Source organism: Pelobates fuscus, chromosome 4 (assembly GCF_036172605.1).
Source record: "Pelobates fuscus isolate aPelFus1 chromosome 4, aPelFus1.pri, whole genome shotgun sequence".
Taxonomy (NCBI): Eukaryota; Metazoa; Chordata; class Amphibia; order Anura; family Pelobatidae; genus Pelobates; species Pelobates fuscus.
The window spans coordinates 323615838-323643816 of NC_086320.1; the positions used below are offsets into that span (position 1 = coordinate 323615838).

At 41.5% G+C, this 27979-nt stretch overlaps 1 protein-coding gene across 1 annotated transcript; it reads left to right on the forward strand.

Moving 5' to 3' along the window:
- Nucleotides 1-27944, forward strand: LOC134608083 (solute carrier family 40 member 1-like). Its single transcript, XM_063450717.1, has 9 exons — nt 1-308; nt 973-1081; nt 2944-3011; nt 3678-3837; nt 6227-6342; nt 7731-7857; nt 19395-19649; nt 20652-21365; nt 27519-27944. Exons 2-9 carry the CDS (start codon nt 982-984, stop codon nt 27788-27790), a joined length of 1812 nt encoding a protein of 603 aa, XP_063306787.1. The 5' UTR covers nt 1-308; nt 973-981; the 3' UTR covers nt 27791-27944.
- The last annotated feature ends 35 nt before the right edge of the window (nt 27945-27979 follow it).

Sequence of the window (27979 nt, forward strand, 5' to 3'; positions counted from 1 at the left end):
GCACATTGTACTAGGCTTGTCACGTGTGACAGAAAGTGCTGGCTTTCCTTTTCACAACAAACATGAAACATTTGCACTTGCAGCATTTTTATACAATGGGTACATGTTAGCAAGTGTACATGTAAGTTTCATAAAGTGAAGTCATCCATTTTCGTTTTCTTCCAGGTTTTTTGTTGTTTTTTTTGGTCGTTGTAAATTTCATCTTTCTATGCATGGGAGGGCCTTTGCCCACTTAATAAACTGTTTTCAGCAAAGCGTTTGGAAAAACACACTAGAACACATGAGAGGTTTGATTCTGCTCGCGTATGGTAAGTACTGAATTTTATCTTCACCACAATGTAATGTGTACTTTGGAACCTGGGTGAATGTATAGTGGAGTAAGTGAAACGATGCAGTATAGGCATAGAATGTGCCAGAAAGTATTGTTCAGAGTTTTGTTTGTATTGTCAAACAATACATTGAATTATGTTTTCGTAAATCTGTTGGTCGAGCTAAGATAATGTTTTTGAATGTGCAGTATGTTGCGGATTGTGTATATGTAATAAATAACGCATCATATTGATTGGGGTAATTATGTAGCCCAGAGTGATTATATTATTTTACTTTTTCAAATTATTTTTGCATTATTCAGTTTGTTGTTTTTTTGTTTTTTTTTACAATATATCCTGAATTCCAAATCTCATCATTTAAGCTAATTGGATACAATTAGATAAGGATATATACACCAACTGAATTGTGAGGGCTTGAATGATGAATAATGGAAAAAACAAATAAATTATAAAAAGAAATGTAAATATGTTTTTTTTTTTGTTTTTTTTAAGTAAAAAAAAAATGTAAATCACAGAAATGCACTAAAACCTTTAGGTTAAGTGTTTTATTTTAATATTATAAGTAGTTACGCAATGTTGTTTGTTAGTTTGTTTGAAACTGTTACATTGAATGCTGATAATCACATTTTTGCTTTTAAAACAGTAAACAGCAATGCTGGAAGAATTAGATGATTTTGAGGGTCCTGGAAATCAAAGGGCAGATGCACAGCCCCCTGGTGTCAAGAAACCAAGGGAAAAGAAGAAAGTTCTCGGTAATTACTGCTTCACGTGATGAGGTCAATGCATTATATAGCTTTATGAAACTAACTGTCTCTGATTATCCAAACGAAGCCTGCAATTCAGTATTTTATTGTAATTTTGCCTACATTGGGTGCTTGTTGTTCTGTTTATTGCATAATTTGTCTTTGGTTCATAAACCTTTGCTTTTAGATAGGGATATTATGGATGCAGCACAGGATCCATTTGATACTAAATATGTTTTTAAGTAGGCATAACATCATTAACCCTCTCCGCATTTTACAGCAACACATCAGGAAGCAGATAGGTCCCCTGTAAAAAGCAACATTTCATCTGCAAGATTGACATGAAAAACACAATCACATCGTGGCACTTTATAGACTGTTTGGGGGCAACATATGGGGCTGACCAGCTGATAAAATCTGCAATAGCCATCAAAAGATGTAAAACAACAATAGATGGAAGTGGTTCATAGGCATTGTAGTGCAAGATTACCATATACCTGTTGCAGAATATAATATTTTGTCTAACCATACCATAACTAAATTCCATTGACATTCCAGTATGAATTGCCTTAATGCAAGTTAGCAAAACTAATTGGGATATGGCGATGCATGTGTCAAATTCCGAGAATGCTATGTCTGCTGCTGTGAGAACAGCATTCTGGGAATGAGCTGTGTGCATTGTGGGATCTGTGTGTGTGATTGTGCACGTCCACCAGATTGTGCACAAACCATGATACAAACTAAAGACAAGTATATATTTTTCTCTGAACATTTTCTAGAAAACTGAAATTTGAAATTGAAAAACATTTTCTTGAACTGTATTGTTTATCTGAACAGCTTCCGAGTATCCAAACATATAGGGATGATTTTAAATAAAAAGGTGTATCTATATAAAGTACATTCAAGAGCATTTCTCCCTGCATGCAAAGACCTTTTGTTTTCATGATACTCTTTGAATTATATCTAAAATTGAACTTGAATAAGCAGATATTCGAAATGTACTGATTAGATTCCATCAGATTTTTATATTTGACTTTTATATATGAACCAAATAGAAAATTGCTGCGTGGCTGAATGCAGGCTAAATGTACAGAGCCGAATGGAAACAGTAGTGTAGCCGAAAGTACTAAACCAAAAATGAGTAAATGCATTTCTATGAGGAGATGTTGATTAGTGCTGTGATTCGTTTTGCTGTGCATGCTCAATAGCCTCCCAATGCTTTCCTACGGGAAAGCATTGGATTGGCTGCAATCATCAAGACCGATTATCTCTGCCATGGAGGCAGGGCTAGCCGTGGCAAGACCAGCACTGCATGGGAAAAAAGTAAGTAAAAATACCATTCTCATGTGACTTGAGTGGGCCGGTTAACTAAACTGGGGTGGGGGGGAGCGGGGCCCACTGTCAAATTAGATATCATCTGTCGAAATGTAAGTGTAGAGCGTGCATTGGAGCTCACTCTAATCTCCCTCAAAAGGCCTCCAGCCTGTGGTAGACAGCCAAGTCGCATGTAAGTTATAGGCCCTTATGATGAGTAAGTTTCAATGTGGCCGAGAGGATGTAAACATCTCAGGGCAAAAATGGACACAACAGGCAAGCACAGGTAAGGTTACTTGGTGACTCCACTCCTTTTTAGGGATGGATGCTGCTTGAAAATACTGGTATATTTGGTGGATTTGGTGGATTTGGTGGATTCAGTTAGAGTAGGATAAAGCTGACTAGCCATAATGGCCTCTAGGCCCCATCCCCAGAGCCTTTACGGCTGCTGGTTTTATAAAGAGATTGCTCCATTGGGTAATTTCTAATTGTTTGCCTGTATTCACTAAACAGATGTTGAAATTCACAATCACCCCTTCTTTTTGTTTACTTGTCAGGCCCTGCTGTCAACTACCTCATGGGTCCAAGATTTTTAGTCTACGTCAGCTGTGCACTTTCAATATGGGTATGACATTTAGAACAATTAACTTGTGAAAGGACTTTCATACAATTACCATCTTTGTAGTCCTCTATGTCTGTCATCTTTATATATTTATATATTTTACTTTAATGTTTGGGCTTTATTTATTCATTTAGACATTATTAGGGTTGTTCACTAAAGACCAAATGTTCCCAGTCCAGATAAGAAAAAAATAATCCGGGCTAATAATCCGGGCTATGTGTAGATATTTGAACTGCAAAATCCATATTTACCATGGCTCTGGATTGTGCAAAACAGGTTTTCATATTACAAAAAAGAGAGACTGGATTTTTACCTGCCAGCTGCAACTGAATGGCTTAAATCCAGAACTGATTGATAGATGCGCAAGAAAATGCTCAAATACAGTTCTAATTAGGCAATAGTGACAGCTGTGTCCCATAAAATCCCATTGGACCAAATTTGCATGTAGGACGTTCTAGTTCCCATACTAGCTATCATTACAAATACCTGTCTTTGGCACCAGTTTAATAGATAACTCCATAGGAGAAAATGTTAATTTCCTATAAAACAACCCTATTAGGCTTAAACTTGTTTTGTTTTTCTTATTCTAACACTTGTAAAACTAAAAATCCTGGATATATTTTGTTGAGCTTGTTCTAGGAATTTACCCTTTATTTTATATTTATCTAGGGGGATCGCATGTGGCATTTTGCCATCTCTGTATTCCTGATCGAATTATATGGACATAATTTACTCCTAACAGCTGTTTTTGGTTTAGTGGTGGCAAGTTCTGTGCTAGTGTTTGGGGCTTTAATTGGCGACTGGATTGACAGGAAACCAAGAAATAAAGGTATAATAATTTGTAATATCAATAAAGTAGCAATTATCTTTGCTGTGCTCAACACTTTGCTGTCTAATCTGTCACATGCTGTCTAATCAGCATCTTGATATGCCACACCTGTGAGGTGGATGGATTATCTCGACAAAGGAGAAGTGCTCACTAAAACAGATTTAGACAGATTTGTGAACAATTTTTGAGAGAAATAGGCCTTTCTCTCAAAAAAAGTAAAAGTCTTAGAAAAAAGTAAAAGTAAAAGTCTTAGATCTTTGAGTTCAGCTCATGAAAAATAGGTGCAAAAACAAAAGTGTTGCGTTAATAATTTTGTTCAGTGTATATTGTCTTGCTCCTTCTCTGACAACTTTTAAGAAATGTTAAATTTAAATATGCTCTATTTTCTCCTTGTTTATCTTAAAGAAACACTCTGGGTACCATAACAACTTCATATTAATGAAAATGTTATGGTGCCTGAGGTCCTAGCCTTACCTCAAAGGATTAAACTGTTTACAAACCATTGAATGACAAAATGGTCCAGGAAGTGCCGGTCAATATATATCTTTGTGTTGCCTCCTCTAACCTTTGCTGCAATGAGGAGGCTTTAGACTAGGATCAACCCAAAGGTCTAGTCCTAAGGGAAAAAAAGTGTTGGAACTTACCAAAAATTCGACCACCCCAACCAGCATCTAATGTGCAGAGCCCTGCTGAAGTGCTCTCAGATTGGGAAAATGCTCTGTTTGTTTTACGCAGCGAAAGTGAATTTAATGACTGCATTTGCTGGTGTCTTGTCTCTGGGAAATCATAGAAAAAAATAGCGTGATTGTAGAAGGGGCTGTTTGTGGTGTAGTGTGGATGTAAAGGGGTCTGCTGTTGTGTGCTATCGTGTGTATGCATGTGCGCATATAGGGCTGTAGAGATTGTGTGTGTGTGTATTGGCAGGGGCTGGTGTGTGTGAGTGTATATTTATTGGGGTTGCATTGTGTGTGTATTTTGGAGATATAGTGTCTATAACTAGGGTTGGCATTGTCTGTGTATGTGTATTGGGTTTGCACTGAGTGTATCTAGGAGATGTAGTGTGTATGTGTATAGAGGGTGTAGTGTGTGTGTATATATAGGGGTTGTGTGTAGGTGGAATACTGTGTGTATTAAAGGGTTTAGTGTGTGTATAAGGGGAGAGGTGTGTGGGAGATAGTATACTGTGTGTGTAAGAAAGTACTTTGTGTAGGGGCGCACTGTTTGTTGATTGTGGAGTTTACTGTGTGAGAGGGTGCATTGTGTGAGGGGGTGTACTGTGTGGGGGAATGCACTTAATGTGTTGGTGGTGTACTCAGTGTGGAGGGGTGTACTATGTGCGTGGCTGCGTGTACTGTGCATGTGGGGTGTACTGTGTGTTGATCCACTGAGTGTTGTATGGGGGGTTGTACTGTGTGTGGGGATGCAGTCTGTGTGTGTGGGGGTGTACTGTGTGTGTTTGGGGAGTAGGATAGGGGATTTAAATGTTATTTTAAAAATTATTACCCCCTTCCTATTCTTACCTTTCAGGGAGGGGGTATTCAGGTCCCTGGTAGTCCAGCGGGCTGCCTATCCACCAGGTGCAGGGAGGGAAACTGGAAGTCTATGTCTGCGCGGCACCTGTCTTTGAGAACCAACACTTATTGTTAGAGCGTTGCCGTAGATTACCATGGCACCACTTGGACTATAAGTGTCAGAGCACGCAAGGGCAGACATAGATCTCCCAGTTCCCCTCTCCTCCGGCATTACTACCACTCTGCCTGACATAAAAATGTACTGGGCTGCTCAGGGACATCTTTGATCCTCCCACTAGTCTATTAAGGGTCCATTAACAGTTCCAACACGTTCTTGCTGGACTTGAGCCCTGGTGTAACCTAGCATTGGCTTCCCATTGAGGAAACACAGGGACCTGGAAGTCCATGGGACAACTGAGCAACTTTGGAGTTAAACTGTTCATAATTTATTTAACCCCTTAAGGTAAGACCGTGCCCAGGACCTCCTGGTACCTTAACAACTTAATTGACAATAAGCCGTTATGGTGCTCGGAGTGTTCCTTTAATCAGAAATAATCCAATGCATGCTGATGCACATCAAACCCATAACCAACCTTATTACACTGAAGTTATATAACTCTGTGGAATCATATGATTTGCGTAAAATGTAATAAATATTGTACACATGACATTTTATACCAATATTCCTCTTTAGTTTATTCTCCTTTGAACAAAGCATTTATTGCCTTGTCTTCTTTGTAATATTACCAGCTGTGGTTATTGTCTATGCCCATTGTACAGATCTGTAGGATGTGTTGGCTCTTTCTTATTGTATATCATATAATGTTGTAATTACAAAGTTCTCACAGGATCCCTTTAATCTATGTTTTCCTCTCCAGTTGCTCATGCATCGCTATTTATTCAGAACTCATCTGTTACGGCCTGCTGTATAGTCCTAATGCTGGTCTTCTCCTATAAAAGTGAGATAGAACAGATATGGCATGGTTGGCTCACAGTAGGTCTTTACTATTTACTCTTGTGGTTATTCTTAAAGACCATACATGCTAACTACTTACAACACTAAACTCTGTCCCCGTGTCTATGTTCATGTTCTGTGGTTTTTGTGTTTTAAAGTGCTAGTTTGGGTTTGAATTGTTTTAAATATTTTTTTGTGTAATTTTATTGAAAACTAATTGACTGTAATTGTTTTACTGAGACAAGTTCATCTGAATTCTTGTGGAGTATCAATCAATCAATCAACCACTTCATATGAGCTAAGAGGCATCGAGGACTGCGGGAGTCCTGCTGTGGGGTATTCTTCTCTGCTAGCACATTGGGAACACATTAGGAATGCATGTAACCGACTCTTCCCAACCTTAACCTTAAAACGGCTCTCTAAGAAACAAAACCACAACTGTTCATTGTAGCGGTTATGGTGCCAATAATCATTGCCTGCACCCCATTTTTTTCTCATGTTATTTAAGATTAACCCTGTGGTGCCCCTTGTTGGCTTGTTGGTAAGGTCTATTCATAAAACTGTTTGATAAAAAAAAAGGTAGCGACAACACCCAAAAAAGCACTTTAAAAGCACTACAATGAAGTGGGGTGAATATGATGCTTTAGAGTGCCAATAACTCCTCCTAACATCAAACTGCAACTTTAACTCGCCATCCTATCCCCTAACCACCTCTTCTATTTCCATGCGTGGCAGTGGTTTGGTCCTGGTAAACTGGGCTATGCTTAGACTTCCATGGTCAGATGTTTTGTGTCACATTTTCTGTTGCTTAGCTTTGTCAAGTTTCCATAGATTGTAGTGACAACTCACTTTTCACGTTGATGGAGACTCTACTATGGCAACTCAAAACATTTTGGGGAAAAAAATGAATAGGTATATATAGACAAGCGGTTTCTTTGTTGCACAAGAGAATATCTGCGATTGCTCCATTCACTAGTCCCTTACGTCCAGATTTTGAAGATGTTGGCTTTCCAGTAGTGATAAATCACCAAGGCACAATAACACTAATAACTTGTTCAAATTAAGCATTGGTGCAAGGCTCCAAATATAGGTAAATGCTGACAGCATGTAATGATTATAGAGAGGCATTGGTAGAGGAGAAAGAGAAAGACGACAGGAAATAAAATGGAGAGGAGTGCAAAAACTAATAATATAGTGGGAATTGGTAGGGATGGTGGGAATCAGGGAGCGAGAATAAAAATGGGTTGTTGATAAGGGAAATGAGGGGAGGAGAAGGTAGTGGGTAGACTTCATAGTACGAAGAAGGGGCAAGGGGAAGGTCAAACAAAGTGATTGCAGATAGACCCAGATGAAGGGAGATGGTTTCTATTTACAGAGCCAATATTCCATATTTTTTATTACTCACTAATTTGTGTGGAACCCAACAGGTATTCTGTTATGGAGTGGTAATTATCCTGGCTGATTTAGCCAACCTTGCAAGCACGGCTCTGACCATAACAATTCAGAAAGACTGGATAGTGGTTATCACGGGAGATAACAGAAGTCAACTGGCTGGTAAGATTTTATCTATTATTATTTTTTTTTTTTAATTCTTAAAGGAACTTATGAACATAAAATCAATGTGCAGTGATATAGAGATAATATAATCAAGATATCTCTATGTATTTTTCCTATTTGAACCCCTTACAAAAGAAAAAAGAAAAAATTAGAAAAGCAGAATATTATGTACTAAATTCCTGATCAGGGGTCAAGTCCTGAAGAAAAAAGTGTGGGAAGTCACCCAAGATTTCCGTCACCAAAAGATGGGTGAAATGCCCTGTCTTTATTTTCCACAGCCCAAGCAAATTTAATGATACGCATGCACTGTATTTATTGGTGTCTTCTCTCTGATATCCTCATAAATGGAATAATGTGGAATACCAGAGAACAAAGTTGGACACAACTGGTATGTGTGTAGAAGGGGTTGTTTGTGGTGAAGTGTGCATATAAAGGGTTCTGTTTGTGGTGTACTATGTGTAGCTAGGGGCTTTAGAGTATGTGCACAAACACGTGGTTGTAGAGATTATGCGTGTTTCCAGGGGCTGTAGTGTGCGTGTGTGTGTGTGTGTGTGTAGGCCTGAAAAGTGTATCTAAGAGCTGCAGTGTGTGTGTGTGTGTGTCAAGGAGCTGTAGTGTGTATTTTTTTTTTAAATTCTTTATTTTTGGTGCAAAGGTAATACGGTACAATTGCTCACAGTGCCCCAACAACAACTGTCAGCGTTCCGAGTGACATATTAAGACAGTGTTAAGGCATGATATACAATGCACATTTTTATATTTTTATAGTTTTAGTAAAAGACGATGAACAAAATAGTGTTGATAGTCAGTGTGTAGGTTAGTGCGGTCATTAGGTTTGTCAACTGACTGTGTTATTGAAGAGGGATATGTCGCTTAATAGCCGTTTCATGCGGCTGGGAGAGGTACACAGTGTCACTATGTCTTACAGCTATGTGTGTTGATTGGGGTGCCAAAGCCGTTGTGGTGGGTCGGTGGTAGTAATGATGTATGACTACAACTGGTGCAGTGTGTGTGTGGTTCCTAGAGTGTAGTCAGGCATGCTGTGCTCTGTGTCTAAGTGCAGTCGAGTTGTACGTGAGACATATAAGGGAGTAAATCATAAAGGCAGTAAGATAACATAGATTGGCAGTTCAAAGAGTTAGGTATGACTGGGGGGAAGCTCCTGTCATGCCGTCGGCTCCTTCAGCCAATGCCCCTCACCGGAGGCTCAGCAACCTGTGGTTGTGTACGTTCTCCTTGCCCTGTGTTTAGCTTGGGAAGAATTTGAGCATAAATGTCCAGATGTGTGGCTGTGGCCTCTCGCCGGTTCCGTGCCCTATACCAGACCCTGGATTCCGTCTGGGTGTGTGCCTCCATTCTGTGGGTTACAGGTTGATTAAGGGTCGGGTCCTCTGTCTTTCCGGGACTGGCTCTGAGGTGTATTTTCCCATGCTGTGTCGATTTTTGGCCCTCTTGTTTAAGCGGTGTTAATTTAGTGCTTTTCCGGGCCCCCCGACCGCAAGTTCGGTCCTGTAGGGTTAGGTGTTTGGCGCCTGTGCGCGGGCGGGGATCCTGGGGAGTCTGCTCGGGGTACTTGTGTGTGTGGGTTGTCTGTGCGGCTAGCTGGTGCTTGGGACGCCTTGTAATAGGTATCGCGGGTCACGGCTCACTTACATGTTGCCGTTTCGTCTCCCACTGCTTCCAGGGAGCCTCTGGAGCTCCTTTGTGCTCGTGACTCCGCTCGCCCTTGAGTAGTTGGGTTTGCGGCTTTGAAAGGGGTATTTGCATCTTTTCTCTGAGGCTGGTCCAAAATTGGGCAAAGGTTGCGTTTATGTGCTGCTGTATGTCGCTGCCTTCCTCCAGTTCAGGTCTGTGAGGATGTTCACTTGATAGGCTTGACGCCGCCATTTTGGGAGCGCCATGTGCTTGGCCGCCCCGTTGCTGTTGTTCCCCAGGCAGCCGAACCGGTACCGAACCCCATCGGTACAGAGAAGGGGAGGGGGGTAGGAGGAGGGAGCCCCATTTGTTTCTGGTATCAGAAGGTTCACTGGGGTGTCCCCGTCTCGCTGGCTCCACTTTAGTGTGCTTTGTGCCAGTTCTTTTGGGGTTTTTCCCCTCATTTGTGTCATTTTGTGCAGGAGCTGAGGCTTAGCACAACCATTCAGCTTAGCTGCTAGGCTCCGCCCCCCGTAGTGTGTATTTATGTAAAGATTGTAGTGCACCTGTATAGAGGTGAAGTGTGTGTGCATGTGTGTGATGAATCGTGTGTGGGGGAGTATACTGCATTTGAGGGGGAGGTGTATTTTGTCTGTTTGGGGAGGAGTACTCTGTGTGGGGGCGTATGTACTGTTCGGGGGACTGTACTGTATGTGGCGGTGTATTGTGTGTGGGGTATACTGTCTTTGAGAGTGTGCTGTAGGGATTGTACTGTATGTTGGGGTGTGTAGGGAGTGAGATAGGGAGGGGTTTCTTATTTTTATTTGAATAATTATTATAAAAATAATAATTCTTCCCCTTCCCTGTTCTTGCCTTGCATTGAGGGGAAGCACTCACATCTCTGGTGGATTAGAGGGCTGCCTAACACACACTGCCCCATCCCTAGACACATGTACTGACCTATACAAACACAGACTTACCCATACAAACACACACACAGACTGACGCGTACAAACGCACACACTGACCCATACAAACACACACACAGACAGATCCATACAAATACAGAGTGACTCACACATACTGACCCATACAGAGTGCACACTCACCAGCAGGTACCTAGCTGCCTCACTTTCCCCATGCTATGCCTGGGTGCAGACCTGAGCCTCCTCCTCTCTTTCTTCTCTCCTCTATGTGGCTCTCTGTGACCCAGGAGGAAGTGAAATGTAATCACTTCCTCCCGGCACAGTGCTCCCTTAGGCTGCATGGGGTAACAGCCATCTACTTGCCAGAGAGCCCTGTGCTTGCATTAAGGCTACCTTCCCGCCCAACATTACATTTTTGCTGGGCCGGCCCATTATGTTACAGAGAGCCCTCTCTGGGCAGTAACTGCCCTGCCGACTTGTTGGGAAAAAGTACAGGAACACCAAGCACATTCTGCATGACTCGATCCCTGGTCCTGACTTGTATTTATTATCTTAGTTATTATGACTTATAGGGGAGAGCAAAAAACAAGGTACAAGAGAATACCGAGTACGGACAACAGCTCAAGTAGACTGTACTTTGTTGGGTTCCCGCTGAGATCTCAAGCCTTCTGAGGCTTCATCAGTGAGGTATAGCCAATACCTCTCAAGGCACAGTGAGCATGATTTTTTGATCATGCTAAAGATTCTATTTCTTATGTATATTGGAATGTTTAAAATACATTGATCTTGATTTAAATCAAATGTTAACTCTATATATATATATAAATATAAGGACAAGTTGTAAATTAAAATATGAGGATTTCTATCTGGGGCAGCCTAGTTGATTTTATTTGGAGGTTATCTAAAGAACTCCTGTTGGAATAGTTATTTTAAGTTAGAATAATATTTTATGAAGGGAATTAGTAACCCTTTTTATGAATGAAAGAACGTTATTGGCCTTTTCAATAGAAGACTGTCTAGCTTGTCTAGATTAGACACTACATCTGCTTTTTCCAATCCTCTGGTACAATTCCTGAAAAAAACAATCATGGAAGATGAACAACTGTGGTTTGGCTATTCCCACACCAATTTTCCTAAGCATATGTGGATGAATACCATCTGGTCCTTTTCATTAACTTTATTTAATGCACTATATGCTGTGTAATCTTTGATCTTTGACATTTACGTGTAGAGTGCATATAGTTTGTAGATGTGAAAAAAGAACATTGTCTTATTTTATTTATGGATTGTAGTAGTTATCATTTTTGAAGGTGGCTACCCACTGGGATCTACTAGCCTATAACCTATAGAAATAAACTAAAAACAATCAGAGATTAATGAACAAACTGATAGCATAAGCATCCTTGAACCATTATAGGTTGAATCCATCCAGCACCCATCCAGCTTCACAAATATAACACTATGCACGATTCTGTCAACAAGAATTATGTGAGAATATCCTAACTGATTCAGTGTTGCAATAGTGACATCATGTGCTGTTTCAATATCAAGAATGATAGCTCTTTGTATAGCCAAAATGATGCAGTCGTGGCGTCATTCCAGCTATGACGTTTTGACATCATTCTGATGACTCTTAGGCGTCTCTTCTAAATTTTCTCTCAAAGTCCCATGAGCATCCATGAGAGAGAATATTCCTTATTTATAAGAGAACAATTCTAGATATACCATCTCTAACTCAAGTCTCTACAGATCTTAAAAGTAAAAAATAATAGCCCATATTTTAAATAATATGTAATAAAATGTTAGTAAAAGTATATTAAAAAGCAAATGTTTAATGCATTATTTGAACAAAGATATTGTGTTATAATGTCTTAATATGATTTGAACTATTGTTTTTTTTTTTTTATAATTCTTTATTTTGTTCGTGCAAGTGAGTAACAAGCGTGTTTGCTCTGCCACAATAGCTGAGGCAAACTGGGTGGTCCACAATAAAAACAAACAACATTATGGCAGTATAGACAATGCAAATTTTTTAAGGTTAGGTATTCAGGTTAAACATGTATGGCGCTACATTGAGAGATGTGAGGTTAATTGCTTGGTTCAGTCAGTGGTTTCATCCTGCATAGCATGCTGTGTTCAACAGCACGTCTTAGCTAATGACTATGATTTTTGCAGATAACTGTGGTGAGGGCTAGAGCAGTATAGCACCTTACGTGGTGGTAACCACAAGGTGAGAGAGTAAAGGCGGTAGAGCTTTGCAACACATGCTTGCTATGAGTATGGCGGACAACTAGTGCTACTCTTAAAGATGAAAAACAATAAAGTAAAAAATTTTAAGGACCAATTATGCCCGTGTGCTAGGAGTATGGCTGTCAGCAGGCTCAACTCTTATTTGGTAGTGTCACAGAGTAAGCCATGGGTGTATGAAAGACGAGGTGTCTGGACAATAGGGTGGTAGTCTGTGGAGCGGATGCTAGGAGATTAGTGGACATTTGCCTAGTACTCCGTTGTGTATCCTGGTGTTAGCTGCACTAGTGGGGGAGGCGAACTGCCTTGTCCATGAGGAGTATTCTACGTGTCCCCCAGCCTCACCCTTCGGGGTTCGGCCGTGGGAACCAGTATCGGTAGGTGATGGTGTTGAGTGAGGGCCACTATCCTGGCCTCTTGGAAGGTCATGGGTGCGGTAGGGCTATGTGTGGCTAAGTGCTATATGGCTGTAGGGGTGTCCCTGAGGGTGTGTGGGTGCCTCAGTGGAAAAGGTGCGAACAAAACAGATTAACAACAAAATATGTACTGTCCTCCAGCAGCCCCAGGGTTGCAGTTGGGGTGGTTGGCGTGGCTCTGCTGGCCCGCAAGGGGTAGTCAGGCCGGGGCCGTCGTCTGTGTCGCGTGGTTGGATCCCCTTGGGACAAATGTCTCTGAGGTTGCCGGGTTCCATTGGTGGGGGTGAGAAGTTGAGCGGGGTTGCTGCGTCAGGTCTGCTGGAAGGCCCAGTGTAGAGAGGTGTGTCTTCGCTTCTTGCAGGTCTGTTATCGAGATAGTAGCTGTTCCGTGGGTCACCTGGGGCTTGTGGGTCGAGCGCCACCGGTAAGTGATGTTATGCGTGTGTAGCAGGGAAGTAAAAGGCCTAAGGGATGCTCGCCAGGCCATGGTTCCCCTGGATAAGTTTGCATAAAAAGTGAGGGCCATGCCCTCGAAAACATATGGTGTGCGTTGTCCTTAATGGCGGTCATGACAGCCATTTTATCTTGTTGCTTCTGGAACCTAACAATTAGGTCCCTTGGAGCCGCTGCTGGGGCCGTTGCCGGTTTGGGGATTCTGAATATCCCATCTAGGCACAGTCCTTTGGCCTGCCTCGGTGGGAGCAGTGCGGTCATCAGGCGCCTCATGTAGTGTGGAAGTTCTGCGTCCAGTATTGAGTCTGCTATGCCCCTTATTTTAATATTTTGAGCGCGGCGTGCGTCCTCCATTGCCGCCATCTTTAGGTCCAAGACCATGTGCTGTTGTCGCAGTGATTTTATTTCCTGCTGCAGCCTGGTTATTTGCTGCGTGTGGTTTCGGGTATCCTGCTCCAGGGAGACCATGTGGTCCAGGGAGACATACGAAGGCCCTGTATGTCCCTTTTATATGTCCGCCACGTCCGTCTGTATGTGTCGACGGAGTTCCGCCAGCAGTTCTTGCATTACTGCTTTCGTTACCGGGGTTGAGTCCGGCTGCTGTTTGGGCTGCGGTGGCGTCTGCTTAGTGGGTGAGCATGGTTCCTCAGGGTCCGATATTTGTTCATCTGACTCCTCGAAGTAGTCGGTGTATGATACTGCACTCAAAAAAATAGAATATAATGTTATATTTAATAATTAATGGATTTCATAGGTATTTAAATATATACAAAAAAATTTGAAAAGGGGGCGGAGCCTGACTGCAGGAGCGGACGGTCGCATGCTACCCGAGCTCTGGGCCCAAGACCGGGAAATCGCCTGACTACCCAGCCAAAACTAACTGTGTACCACCCCACTCACCTACTGGGCACTCGCAAACAGCTCGGGGACACAGTGCGTGCGGTAAAATCCGCTGACGGTCAGCAACTCCACGATGACGCAACCATGCGGCCTACGGGAGGCCAAGGCAGGGGGAGACGGCCGCTCTCCTTGCACTCCGGCCGACTGTGGAGCCCGTAATTGCTCCCCTCCCCCCATGGACCAGAGGGGGTTATCCTGGTCCACCATAAGGCGCAGAAATACTCACCCCGTCCTAGCCGGAGAGGCCCTGCAGAGTTACACTTCCACGCGGGGGAAGCCAAGATGGCCGCCGAACCAAGGCCCATCTCACTCCAAACCCCCAAAACGAGGGCTACCCGGGGAGGACGGCATCGTCAAAGCCTTTGATGCATTCTGGGCTAAATATAGAGAACTGACCCAACAGAAAGAGGTACAGTGTGCCATGACAAAACCAACCCAAAGCAACTTACGGACTTACAAGAAGTTAAGCCAGACAGGCCTTAAACAAGTCACACAGAGGCTGGATGGCAAGCGGAGGCAACACAGCCAGCAGGGAGCCACTCGGAGCCTAACCTGGTCTCACTCACTGGACCAACCTCAGCCCACCACTCCTTATAGCACCCTGAGAAATACACCTAAAGCTCAGAGGCCTATCACCAAGCATGCAAGCCGCAGCGCAACGCCACGAGACCACCTGGCCGGTCAGCACCACCGTCTACCCAAATACTCACCACGAGACTCAGGAAAAACGCCATGGAGGAACAGACACAAGAAGCAATTTAAGCCTACACCTCATCACAATGGCCCTCTCGTGCGTTGCAGATCACGCCAAAACAGTCCAGCCAAGCACATCGTGCCCCAATGTAGCCCTCCGGCCCAAGTGGCCTGCTACTCTAGCCGTGGCTGGCACAAGACCAGCGACAGGCACACCCAAGACTCTGTTACGGGACAATCCTCCTGTTCGCGGACCCCCCTGCGTACCAGCCTGAGCACTTGGCCTGGAGGGTGGGATCCTGGCGGGGATGCTGTGGATGGCAGAGAAGGACCCTACCCGACAAGAGGAATAGGCTGATGGGCCCGCACTCCGTGCCCGCCGCCAGGCTACTACACACACATCCGAACTCAGCACACTGTCTGCAACACATATGGAACTTTACTAACCACTTAACCTGAACAGCAGACTTAACACAGTATAATATATGATAAGCTCCTAATCTAATTAAGCACCAACTTATGTTTTCCCTCTTTGTTAATGCCTCTGATTTTTATTACACCCAACCATGATGTAGTGTGTACGCTCCATACCACACATACCACACTTTAGACGACGCATGCTTTCACCAACCAGCACCTCCGCTGTCAGCTTGGGCGACACTAATCTTAGCATGCCTAGTTTGATCAGACACCCAAACTCACTATTTAGTTGAGTTTCATGTTCCTTTGGTCACTTGTACTTCTCTTTTAGTGTCACTCTTACACTCTCATTGCATGTAGCAGTCCCATGACAAGGATAATGACACTAGCTTGTTTAAATACTAGTTATCAAGCGCTGTTTTATTTTATTTTTGATTATTTTCTTTTTCTTTCTTCTTCATGATATATCCTATGTGCTAGCATTGTTTAGCAATTTAAAGCATAATAGCTAACTGTATCCTACTGCTAATCGATGCATGCTTAATGCCTACTCATAATGCGTTGCTCTACTCATACAAAATACGTGTAACGGATTTGTTCACTAATAGCACTAAAGCGATGTTACTAACGTTTAGATATCAAAAGCATAGTCACCACATTGATTTAACTTGAATTAACTACCTAGCTACCTACACAAGCGACTGTCTCTACTGGTTAATATTATATTATAAAATGTGCCTGTTCATCTTGTGCCCCGCATGTTGAGCGTGGGATATGTTGGAGGACTGCTTTTGGGGCACCTCTTACCTGCCTGTGATATATATGTGCACAACAAAAATAAAGAATTAAAAAAAAAAAAAAAAAAAAAAAAAAATTTGAAAAATAGATCATTTAAAGTGAATAAATCATATAGTGACCAATATGATTTCATGTGTAAAAAGATCCTTACAAGAGCTGACTCACTAATATACAATAAATGTTGAACTCTATAGTATCATGAAAAATTCCAAATTTGGAATATTGACAGATGCTAACAAGGAGATACATACAATAATGGAAAAAAAGTAGAAAAAATATAAACATAAAAAATTGAAAAATAAAAAAAAAAATGCAGAAAAAAGAAAAAAGTAAAAAGAAAAAATGTATATACAGTCCCAGTGTGTACACACTATTGTATTTAGGTGGATCTCACCAATATGTCCTGTTGGAAAAAAGTCCAATTCCAAGTGAAGCTTCCATACTTTGCTGTCCAAATTATCAGAACTGTTCCTTCTTGTTTGATGAAAAACTGCACGTCCTTGGCAGGTCCTGGTCAGATGTATAAAGAGAGCAGACTCTTGAGAAGTCGGGCTACGCGCTCGGGACCCTTCAGTCCCTTCAGTGGCCCTGTGCAGGTAAAGAGAAGAGTAATGTGTCCGCATTTATGTAGAAATTGGGCGCGCCCGCTTGTTCGCGCCCGAATGACGTCATGACGCACATAACGTGCTGCTCCCAGTATGCGCATGCGTGTAACTATTTCACTTGCGCATGCGTCTCCCATTGAGTGCGCTCATATGCGCTATACTGGAGGCCAATGTGGCAAATTCTGATTCTTATGTGTCCAATTGTTTGAAGTTGCACCATCCATATTCTATGCGGTGTGCAACCACACATATCAATGTAAACAATTACCACATTGCCAGTTTCACCCTAATTTATACAGAAGGGTGTAGAAAATGCAAAACAAGAATACAAATAAATATAAAAAACACATAAATGCTAACTGCTAGTACTCTTTACATCCTATATATGTGTATAAAAACAGTAATACATGAAATGACCTGCAAATTATTGCAGGATATACAGAAGGGTATTATGAAATATCTGAATACTATCTCCTGTACCTTCCCAAATATATCTAAGGTACAGAAATGCTTCAAAGATTAAATCTAAGGTCACCAATTTGATGATTTTTTTGTGGGAGAACACTATCTCAGGGAAAAAATAATTTAGAGAGATTTTTTTTTTAAAATTTTTTTATATATATAAGGTAATAGTTAGTATTCAAGAAGGGTATCTATTTCTATTCGATACCTTTTCTCATAGTTATAGGGCTCAAGTTGTTTTATATTTAAAGGAGTAGTATTGCAACAGATAATCAGAAGTTAGTGGTTCACTCTTCCAAAAGTTTGACGATATAGTGAAAAGATTCCTTGTACCAATAGGGTTAAGCACCTTATCTCTATCCATATTTAATACCTTACTTTTATGTTGTTCCACTAATTCCAGTGGGTAGCCCCTATGTATAAACTTGTTACACATAAATTCCATCCCAGAGTTAACTTGATCTTCCTGTGAGATGATTCTTTTTACTCCAAGAGATTATTTCTATCCGTGGGCTTAGTATAAATGTTCGTGTGTAGTTTGTCCGCAATCAAATGTACTTGAGTATCAAGAAATGGAACAGTTTCCCTGTCACATGTCATGGTGAATTTAATGTTGGGGTCTAGAGAGTTCAGTTGGTCAAAAAAAAGTATCCAACTGAACTCTCGTACCCCCCCAGCATACGAATATATCAATAAATCTCTTCCACATAAGACATTTCTCAAATAATGGGGCGGTATATATGTGTATTTCTTCTAATCTGTTCATGTAGATATTGGCATATGTAGGAGCTACATTTGAGACCATCGCGGTCCCTTTTACTTGTTTATAATATTTATCTTCAAAGAGAAAATAATTCTCAGTCATTGCGATTTGTCTTGATACTTTTTCATGATACTATAGAGTTCAACATTTATTGTATATTAGTCAGCTCTTGTAAGGATCTTTTTACACATGAAATCATATTGGTCACTACAGGATTTATTCGCTTTAAATTATCTATTTTTCACATTTTTTTTATATATTTAAATACCTATGAAATCCATTAATTATTAAATATAACATTATATTCTACTTTTTTGAGTGCAGTATAATTTATTGGTTTTTGATTATTAGGAGGTTAATGGGCTACCTGGATACTTTGCACCAATACGGATAAAAGAGTGCCTGTATATTTGATTTTTTAGTCGGTGTATGAGGCCATATCATGCTCCGGGGCGCCATGTGCGCGCCGCCACAGATCCCCGATGCTCGTGCCGGGGCTGCTCAAGTTTCTGTTTTTTGTTTTTTCTGCCAATCGGACCCGGTGAGCACGGCTTGTTTAAGTGAGTAGGAGTTAAATATAGTCGGTTTTTAGTAGTTTGTGCTGAAAACTTGTGGAGCTCACGGTGAGTGCGACCAGTCGGTTCGGCTGTCAGCTCCGCCCCCCTTGAACTATTGTTTATAACACATTTATTACAAGAAAACTCCAAGCACCATAAAAAAACTGCTTTATTTGCATACTCAGCATGTATGTAGTAGTTACATAATTGGAAATATAATTTTATGTTCCTCCCAAGGATATAGAATATATTCTACAGAAATATCTTTGAACTGCAAAGTGACGTATTAGGCAGTGTATCCTGTATGGATAAAGATCTTGTTGCAAGTTTCGTATTGTAGGCGCAGTTATTCTAGATCAGTTAATGTAATTGTATCTCATAGACGAGTCGTGTTTTATAAAGATACCAATTTTATCTATCCCTCTACAGAAGCATTTTCCTTTTTGTCCTCCCATCTTAATTTTTCCTCACTTTTCCCTATCCCTTTTATCGTATTTAGCATACATTTCTAGTAGTGTTGTATGGTAAAGGTAATGTTTTATGGTATACTATATAAATTTAATATTTAAATGTCCAAAAAAAATCTCCATCATATGTTGTGTTAATGTGATCAGTTTTGATTTCCATTAATGTATTACTTTTTTTTTTTTTTTAACTAGGAATGAATGCAACCGTAAGACGGATGGATCAAGTCATTAATATCTTTGCCCCTTTGTCAGTGGGCCAGGTCATGACTTGGGCTTCTAATGTGGTTGGATGTGGCTTCATTCTTGGTTGGAACTTGGTCTCATTGCTTGTAGAATTTATATTTCTTTCCCGAGTCTATAAAATGGTACCTCAGCTGGCTGTAAAAGCACAACAATCTATAGGAGAGCATTATATAGAGCATCAGCTGGAGCTTCTTAATGTACAAGGTATATAAAAATAAAATATTGTACATTTTCAGAAGGGAAAAACATATGCGTGACTCACAAATTATATTTGGCTGCACATGCTCACTTAAGTAAAATAAATCAAATATACATGTGGTGATATATAAAATAACTATAAAAAAAATGAACTACATGCATTAACAAACCCTCATGTGACAATGTCTAACAAAAGCTTAAGTGACAACTTCTGGTTTTAGTGTAGACATCCTTTCTCATAAAAGGTAAGGTGAATAATGTGACATGGCTATGAGCATCTGCAACATAGGGCGATAGCGGCAAGTCCAGAATTTGCCTCTTCTTTGATTTAAAGCCAGGATGGGGAACCTTTGGCCCTCCAGATGTTTTGGACTACATCTCCCTTGATGCTTTGCGAGCATTATGGCTGTAAGACCATTATGAGGGATGTAGTCCAAAACATCTGGTGGGCCGCAGGTTCCCCACCCCTAATTTAGGAATACGGTCATCAACATTTTTTTATTTGTTATTCCATTCCATTTTTATCTGAATATAACCTTATGCTATAACATGCTATATCATTATTTATTTATTTTTTAATTCATGTATATTACATTTTTAAATGAAATTCCATGCCTATTTTCCCTAAGGGAAGCCATTTCTGGCAGCCATCTTTCTTGTACTTTGTAAGTTATCTGACCCTATGTCACCCAAAATTGTGATTTTGAAAAGGTCAGATAACTAATCATTTGACCAAAGGTACATAAAAATATACAAACGATCTTCGAATTATTGTTCGCTTTTGTTTCAACCACCATTATCCCTTTTTGATTGTAATCTCATTGCTTACATGCTTACCACTTTGTGTAAACCTACTTTAGTGGTGTAAATAGGAAATGTTGTTTTTAATGACACTTTGTCTAAATACATTGTTTTGTTTTGTCTTGTAGCCCCTTTATAACATGTCAATAAAAATTCGTTTGTACATAATAGATAATAGTAATAATATTTATTTTGTATCTGCTTTAGGTGACCTACCTATTTGCTCGCCCTTAGGTGACTTCATTAGTACACCAGCCATACCTGATGAATCAAATGAAGACAAGCCACAGAATCCAGAGCCACCAGCACAGCAGAGTTCAACAATCCCTGCTTGCTTCCAGAAGATCCGACGCATTCTGCATACATGTACAGATGGCTGGAAATCATACTATAGACAGTCTGTTTTTTTAGCCGGTTTGGGGTTAGCTTTTTTGTATACCACAGTCCTCGGCTTTGACTGTATCACTACAGGTTATGCCTATACTCAGGGGATAAGTGGATCTTTGCTTAGCATACTCATGGCCGTGTCAGCCATCTCAGGATTAATGGGCACATTTCTGTTTACTAAGCTAAGGAGACGTTATGGCTTAGTGGTCACTGGAATCATATCCAGTTGCCTTCATGTTGGCTGTTTAATGCTTTGTGTATTTTCAGTCTTTGCTGCGGGTAGTCCCTTTGACTTGGGTATTTTTTCTATTCTCGTGGGCATGAACTCATCTTTAAATACTGAAAAGCATCAACAGAACCAGCTTCATATTTATCCTTCTCAAGGGAATATCAACCAACCCATCCTCCCAGACCGTTCTTCCATTCACTGGACTAATAACACTGTGCTGTTTGAGAGTGTACATGCAGGCGAAAACCCAGATTCCTATATCTCAATCATACTGCTGTTCTCAGGAGTAATATTAGCAAGAGTTGGTAAGTGAGATACCTTTTGTATTTCTAGCTAATTCATTATTCAACCAGTTTTTCACAGTTGCTTAATTTGTTCTGTTACCCTTTTTAGTCCATTTACCTGTATCAGGGGGAATGCAACCTTCGGCATTACAGATGTTGTGGACTACCTATCCCTTGATGCATTTCCAACATCATGGCTGTAGTCCAGAACATCTAAGTCACAAAGCTTTCCTACCCCTGAACTATGTATTTCTTTTCTTTTTTCACCCCCTTTTGAAATCCATTTTATGTTTTATTTATTTTTTGTTCATCCCTTCTTCAATCCATTTACATACTTTTTTGTCCCTTAACCCCTTAAGGACCAAACCTCTGGAATAAAAAGGAATCATGACATGTTACACATGTCATGTGTCCTTAAGGGGTTAAACAAATTCTCTTATCTCACAACTATAGAACACTAAAAACATAAACAACGTTTTGCAGAATACACAATGGGAAAATGATAATATATTTTTGGTAATTATCAACACATTCCGCTACTTTTTGACAACTCTTTTACCATGATTGGTTCTGTGAAAAGGGCACTTTATGTTGATCAGTCAAGCTTAAGTGACCATAATTCTACCAAAGAAGAGTTATCAATTGCCGGGACCATCAATTACAATTTATCATGAACATTATAATGTGTTAAATAATGTGCATAAGCAGATATAACACCACATCCATCTCCCCTGAGTTGATGACATGTGAAGCAATGTAACCAAACTTATATTAACGATTCATCATTAAAGGAACACTCTAACATTAAAAATAAATCTCTTTATTTCTAAAAGGAACACTATAGTAATTGAAATACAAACCGGTTAGTCAAATATATTGCCATAAAATGTACGTGTTATCCAGTGCTGTGACAGACTCCTCTCTAGAGCCATTCTGCCTCTGGTGAAATCATCAGTTATGACGACTTTTGTGCAATCAGATGCTTCTCATGAAGAAACATTGCGGACATACGGTGCATGTGTTGCAATCACTGTACTTGACTGATCTTTCATATAGAGAACAAAGCTTGATAATGCCAAATGAGAAGACCTTCGAAACATTAAGGTCTACACTGAAAAAGCGCCTCCAGTGGCTGTCTGTTTGACAACTACTAAATGTGTGTTTAGTAGCAAATGTAAACATTGCTGTTTCTCAGAAATGACAGTGTTTTACATTGGCAGATAAAAAGGGTCAGCATCAATGCACTTAAATCACTTCATTAGGATAAAGTGGCTTTGGGGCATACACAGTCCTTTGAATTGATCAAAGCAAATAAACAACAAATAAGCATTCTTAAACAGAAAGCATTGCAACAACAAAATAATATGGCAAATTTGATAATGCACGTCGGGGCTCAACATTTCCACTACATATTGGCAAGAGAAAATGTCACCTTTTTGGCCACGTAGAGTCATTTTGTTTGTAGTTTACCTTGTAATATTAATTGTATAATTCATGATGACGACTGTTTTTAACTTCGACTTAATTACAAGCAGAAAATGGTTGTGCTGTTTTTAGTGTGATCATGTTGAAAACATTATAATGATGCTGGCCGATCAGATACCATCACCGGATAGTAATTTACCCAATACATGAAGGCGTGACAAGGGAGAAGATTTATACATAAGTTTTCTCAATAATTCTGATAGCCACAATTTATGTGAATCTGTCATGACGGGTTCACTATAATATAAGTTCTTCCCCTTAAGTGCATGTAAATTTTTTAGATATAAATTCACTTCTTTTTTTTTTTATGATTCAGCACCGTCATGTTCTCAGCTTTATGGGTTTGGGAATTACAACAGCAAACACATGTGCTGTGGTTGCCATGTGTAGAAAGCAGAAGGGCCGTATGAGTTCTTTTCTGCTCTCCTTTATCAGTCAATCCCAATCAATACATTTGCTAGCAAATCTGCAATCATAAAGTGCTTGTGCTCTCAAAATAGTATAAAATGTAGTATATAATAATGTGGGACAGGTACCTTTTAAGATGTACTTAAGAACATTTTAAATGTTGAAGGACCTTGGCTGGTGAGATGTTTCAATAGTCTTGGTGTAACACAGGGGTCAGCCACCTATGGCACGAGTGCCATCCATGACACTCAGGGTTGTCAGAGATAAACAGGCTCTGGCCTATCAGGAGTCGCAGTGGCACTTCAGATATCTGCTAGTGCAAACTGAGCAGTGACTGCAGGTGGTGAGGAACAATCCTCAATTCATGCATTGCATCAAGTAGAGGAAGTGATCTCAGATCAATTCCTCCCAGCACTTGTGAATGAGAATCCACACCGGAGAAGAACAGCCCACATTGGCTATCACAGCTAGTGCCCTTGGTCTGTACTTGGCCATCCTGATCCCCACTAAACCCCAGGAAAACCATAGTTACATAGCTGATAAGAGACTTGCGTCCATCAAGTTCAGCCTTCCTCACATATGTTTTTAATCCAAAAGAAGGCAAAAAACCTAGTCTGTAGTGCTTCCAATTTTGCAACAAACTAGGAAAAGATTCCTTCTTGACCCCAAAATAGCAGTCAGATGTCTCCTTGGATCAAGCAGCTATTACCCCACTAATTAGAAATTATATCCCACCCACACTGCTAAATATACACAGAGCTTCAAAAGAATACCACCCCCATACAAATAATACAAACAGCTCACACACAATCCCCACAAACACAACACCACTGGAAATCAAAATACATGCACACAATCACACAAGCACTCCCACACATACTCACACCACCAAACAAACTATGTGCCCTATCATCCAGACCCAACATTCATAGGTATTACACAAAATACCACAAACTATTCATGAACATATACAATATTACAGCCCACATACACACAAATACAACACAACAAAGCAACGGAGGTACCCATAAATAACACAAGCAGAATACAGCAACATACACATATACAACAGATCAATTTATAAAAATAGAACCGGAACGGTGAGGGACTTCAAGATCTCTTTTTGGCACAGTCAGGGCCGGCGCTACCATTAAGGCGGACTAGGCAGCCGCCTAGGGCGCCCCTTGGGAAGGGGCGCCGCCAGGAGCGCCGGCCCTCCTAATGCTGCAGCCGCCCGAGCGCTCTGTAGAGCGCCTCAGGCGGCTGCAGCTTCGCCTGGGCTGGTGCGTCCATGAGGCCGCACCGCCCGGGCGCAGCATGAGGAGAGGGGCTGACAGGAGGGAAGCGCTCAGCGCTCCCTCCTGTCACTCCCTCACTGTAGCGTGGCCGAGCCCTGTATGATTCGCCGGGACAGGGAGCATCTGTCTCCTGTACACGGACGGACTAACGGCCGGGTACAGGAAACAAAAGCTCCCTGTACCCGCGGACAGTACAGAGCTCGGCCACGCTACAACATAGGTAGGGGAGGGTGGGGGGAATAAGGGGAGGGTGGGGGAATAAGGAGAGGGGGGGAGAAATAAATGGAGAGGAAGGGGGGGGGGAGAAATAAATGGAGAGGAAGGGAGGGGGGGAGAAATAAATGGAGAGGGAGGGGGGGATAAATGGAGAGGGAGGGGGGGCAGGAGAAATAAATGGAGAGGGAGGGGGGGCAGGAGAAATAAATGGAGAGGGAGGGAGGGGGGAGAAATAAATGGAGAGAGAGGGGGAGGAGAAATAAATGGAGAGGGGGGGAGGAGAAATAAATGGAGAGAGGGGGGAGGAGAAATAAATGGAGAGAGAGGGGGGAGGAGAAATAAATGGAGAGGGAGGGGAGGGAGAAATAAATGGAGAGGGAGGGAGGGGGAGAAATAAATGGAGAGGGAGGGGAGAAGAAATAAATGGACAGGGAGGGGGGGAATAAGTGGACAGGGAGGGTGGGGGGATAAATGGACAGGGAGGGTGGGGGGAATAAATGGACAGGCAGGGTGGGGGGAATAAATGGACAGGCAGGGTGGGGGGAATAAATTGAAAGGGGGGGAAATAAATTGACCAGGTGGGGGGAAGGAATTGACAGGGAGTGGAATTGACGGGGTTAGGAGGGGGAATGAGAGTGGGGAGGGGAGAAGAGAGTGACAAGGGAGGGGGGAGAAGAGAGGGACACGCAGGGGAGAAGAGAGTGACTAGGGAGGGGGGAGAAGAGAGTGACTAGGGAGGGGGGAAAAGAGAGGGACACGCAGGGGAGAAGAGAGTGACAAGGGAGGGGGAGAAGAGAGGGACAAGAGGGCCGAGAAGAGAGGGACCAGGGGGGGGGGGAGAAGAGAGGGACAAGGGGGGGGAGAAGAGAGGGACAAGGGGGGAGAAGAGAGGGACAAGGGGGGAAGAAGAGAGGGACAAGGGGGGAAGAAGAGAGGGACAAGGGGGGAGAAGAGAGGGACAAGGGGGGAGAGAAGAGAGGGACAAGGGGGGGAGAGAAGAGAGGGACAAGGGGGGGAGAGAAGAGAGGGACAAGGGGGGGAGAGAAGAGAGGGACAAGGGGGGGAGAGAAGAGAGGGACAAGGGGGGGAGAGAAGACAGTGACGAGGGAGGGAGAGGGGGAGAAGAGAGTGACAAGGGAGGGGGGGAGAGATTGACATCCATCACACATACACACAATGCACCCCTTGCACACAGAAAAGCACAATGCATTACACACACAGACACAATGCACACCTTACAGACGCACACACTGCATCCCGTACATACACACATTGCAGCCCTTACACATACAAACACAGATTCACACAATGCATTCCTTACACACATATCAGGACATCCCCTACTCCTGTGAACAAACTATTTGGTGGAACATGAAGGTGGACCCTGGGGCCCAGACCATGAGCTGTGTAAAGGGCCTTTAAAAAAATGGAGCTGCTTTCCGTTCTCCCAGAACACAAACAGCCTCCAGAGAGCCTGTTCTACACCAGACGAGTGGAGCCAGACTGCAGCTAGAGCCCATCACCATCCTCATCTGATTGTAAGTAGGCAATCTAGTATATTATTCGTGGCACTAATCTCTAATTTACCTCACATTAAAGGGACATTTTAGTCCCCAGAACCACTGCAGCTTAATGTAGTGGTTCTGGTGTCTATAGCCTGTACCTGCAGGCCTTTTAATGTAAACACGGCGGCACTGCAGCACTTGCGTTAGTTAACATGGGGCATTGTGATGTCATATGGGGGGGGGCGGCAAACTTTACTTTTGCCTAGGGCGGCAAAAATCCTTGCACCGGCCCTGGGTACAGTGCTACTAAAAGGTTGCTTACCCTGGGTGTAACATGTTTAATTTAAACTATAGCCAGGCAGAGAGACTGCCAAGCAGACAGAGATGAATAGAGAGATAGAAAGATAATTAGAGATTGATCTCCACAGACTACCTACTCCGACAAGATTACCTAAGAGATGTACTGTGTGTGGCTGGGATCAACCTGCAGGATAGTATTCAGCATCTAATGTAGTGACCTCCATGTTTATAGACAATTTGGTAAGCTAAAGGGCATACTGTATACCTTTCACTTGTGCCCCTTTCGGCGTGAAGAAGTGATACACATCCACACATACCTAGCAACTTTTGGTGCACTGTTTTTGGGCACAAACACTAACAAAAAACTTGCATAGATTAGGCTTTTTTTTTTCTTCAATACTGTGTTTTTAGCCTCAATGTTTTTAGCTTCAAATAAATCAATAGAATTAGCACTGGTAATAACTGCTAATTATCTTTGTGTTCTTTTTTCCTTTCCGTTTCATTTCGTTATTGTATTTGCTGTTATTTATTTAAGGAAGATTGCCACCCCGTGGTTTAAAATGAAATTGCTTCTTGTTTTTTCCCCCTCAAATTGATTCACACTGTTCCGATCGATTTTTTATTATTAAGTCACTTTTAGCTCTTTGTGAAACAATTAACGGTAGCTAACTTTATCTCATACCTTAACATTCAATCCTAGATGTGACCTGTGCAACAGGCAATATTACAGAATAATGCTGCCTTAAATAATTACTCTACTCAGCAAATCTCCCAGCATATCAACAATGGGAAACTAACTGAATCGATAGCGTCAGTTTGAAATATAGCTAGGCCGATATAAACATATTCATTTTTTATACTAATCATTTTCCTAAATATTTAGTATTGAAATAATTACTTGTGGTTTACAACGTGCAGCTTGGTGTCGTACTAATTATGTATCGTGCTCTTTCTATACATAGGTTTATGGTCTTTTGATCTGACAGTGACTCAGCTACTCCAGGAGAATATACCAGAATCTGAACGTGGGGTCGTTAATGGTGTGCAAAGCTCAATGAATTATCTGATGGATTTAGTCCATTTCATCATGGTCATTTTAGCTCCACAACCTCAACAGTTTGGACTCTTGGTCATCATTTCTATCCTGTTTGTTATCGCTGGACACACAATGTTTTTTTTCTATACCAAAAAATATAAAACAAAACAGAGGGAATCGGTGAATACTCCTGCCTGACAGTCTTGTGATAATCTATTTTTAATTAGTTAGCTCTCTTTGTAGTTATAATCTTTGTAGTATGAGTTTTAGCATGAAGTGTTGGATAACTTAAGCCTAACTGTCCAATGTTCACCTAATCTGTTAAATTTATTTTTTATTATTATTTTATACATGATCCACCCTATTCCATATACACTTCCTTTTAAC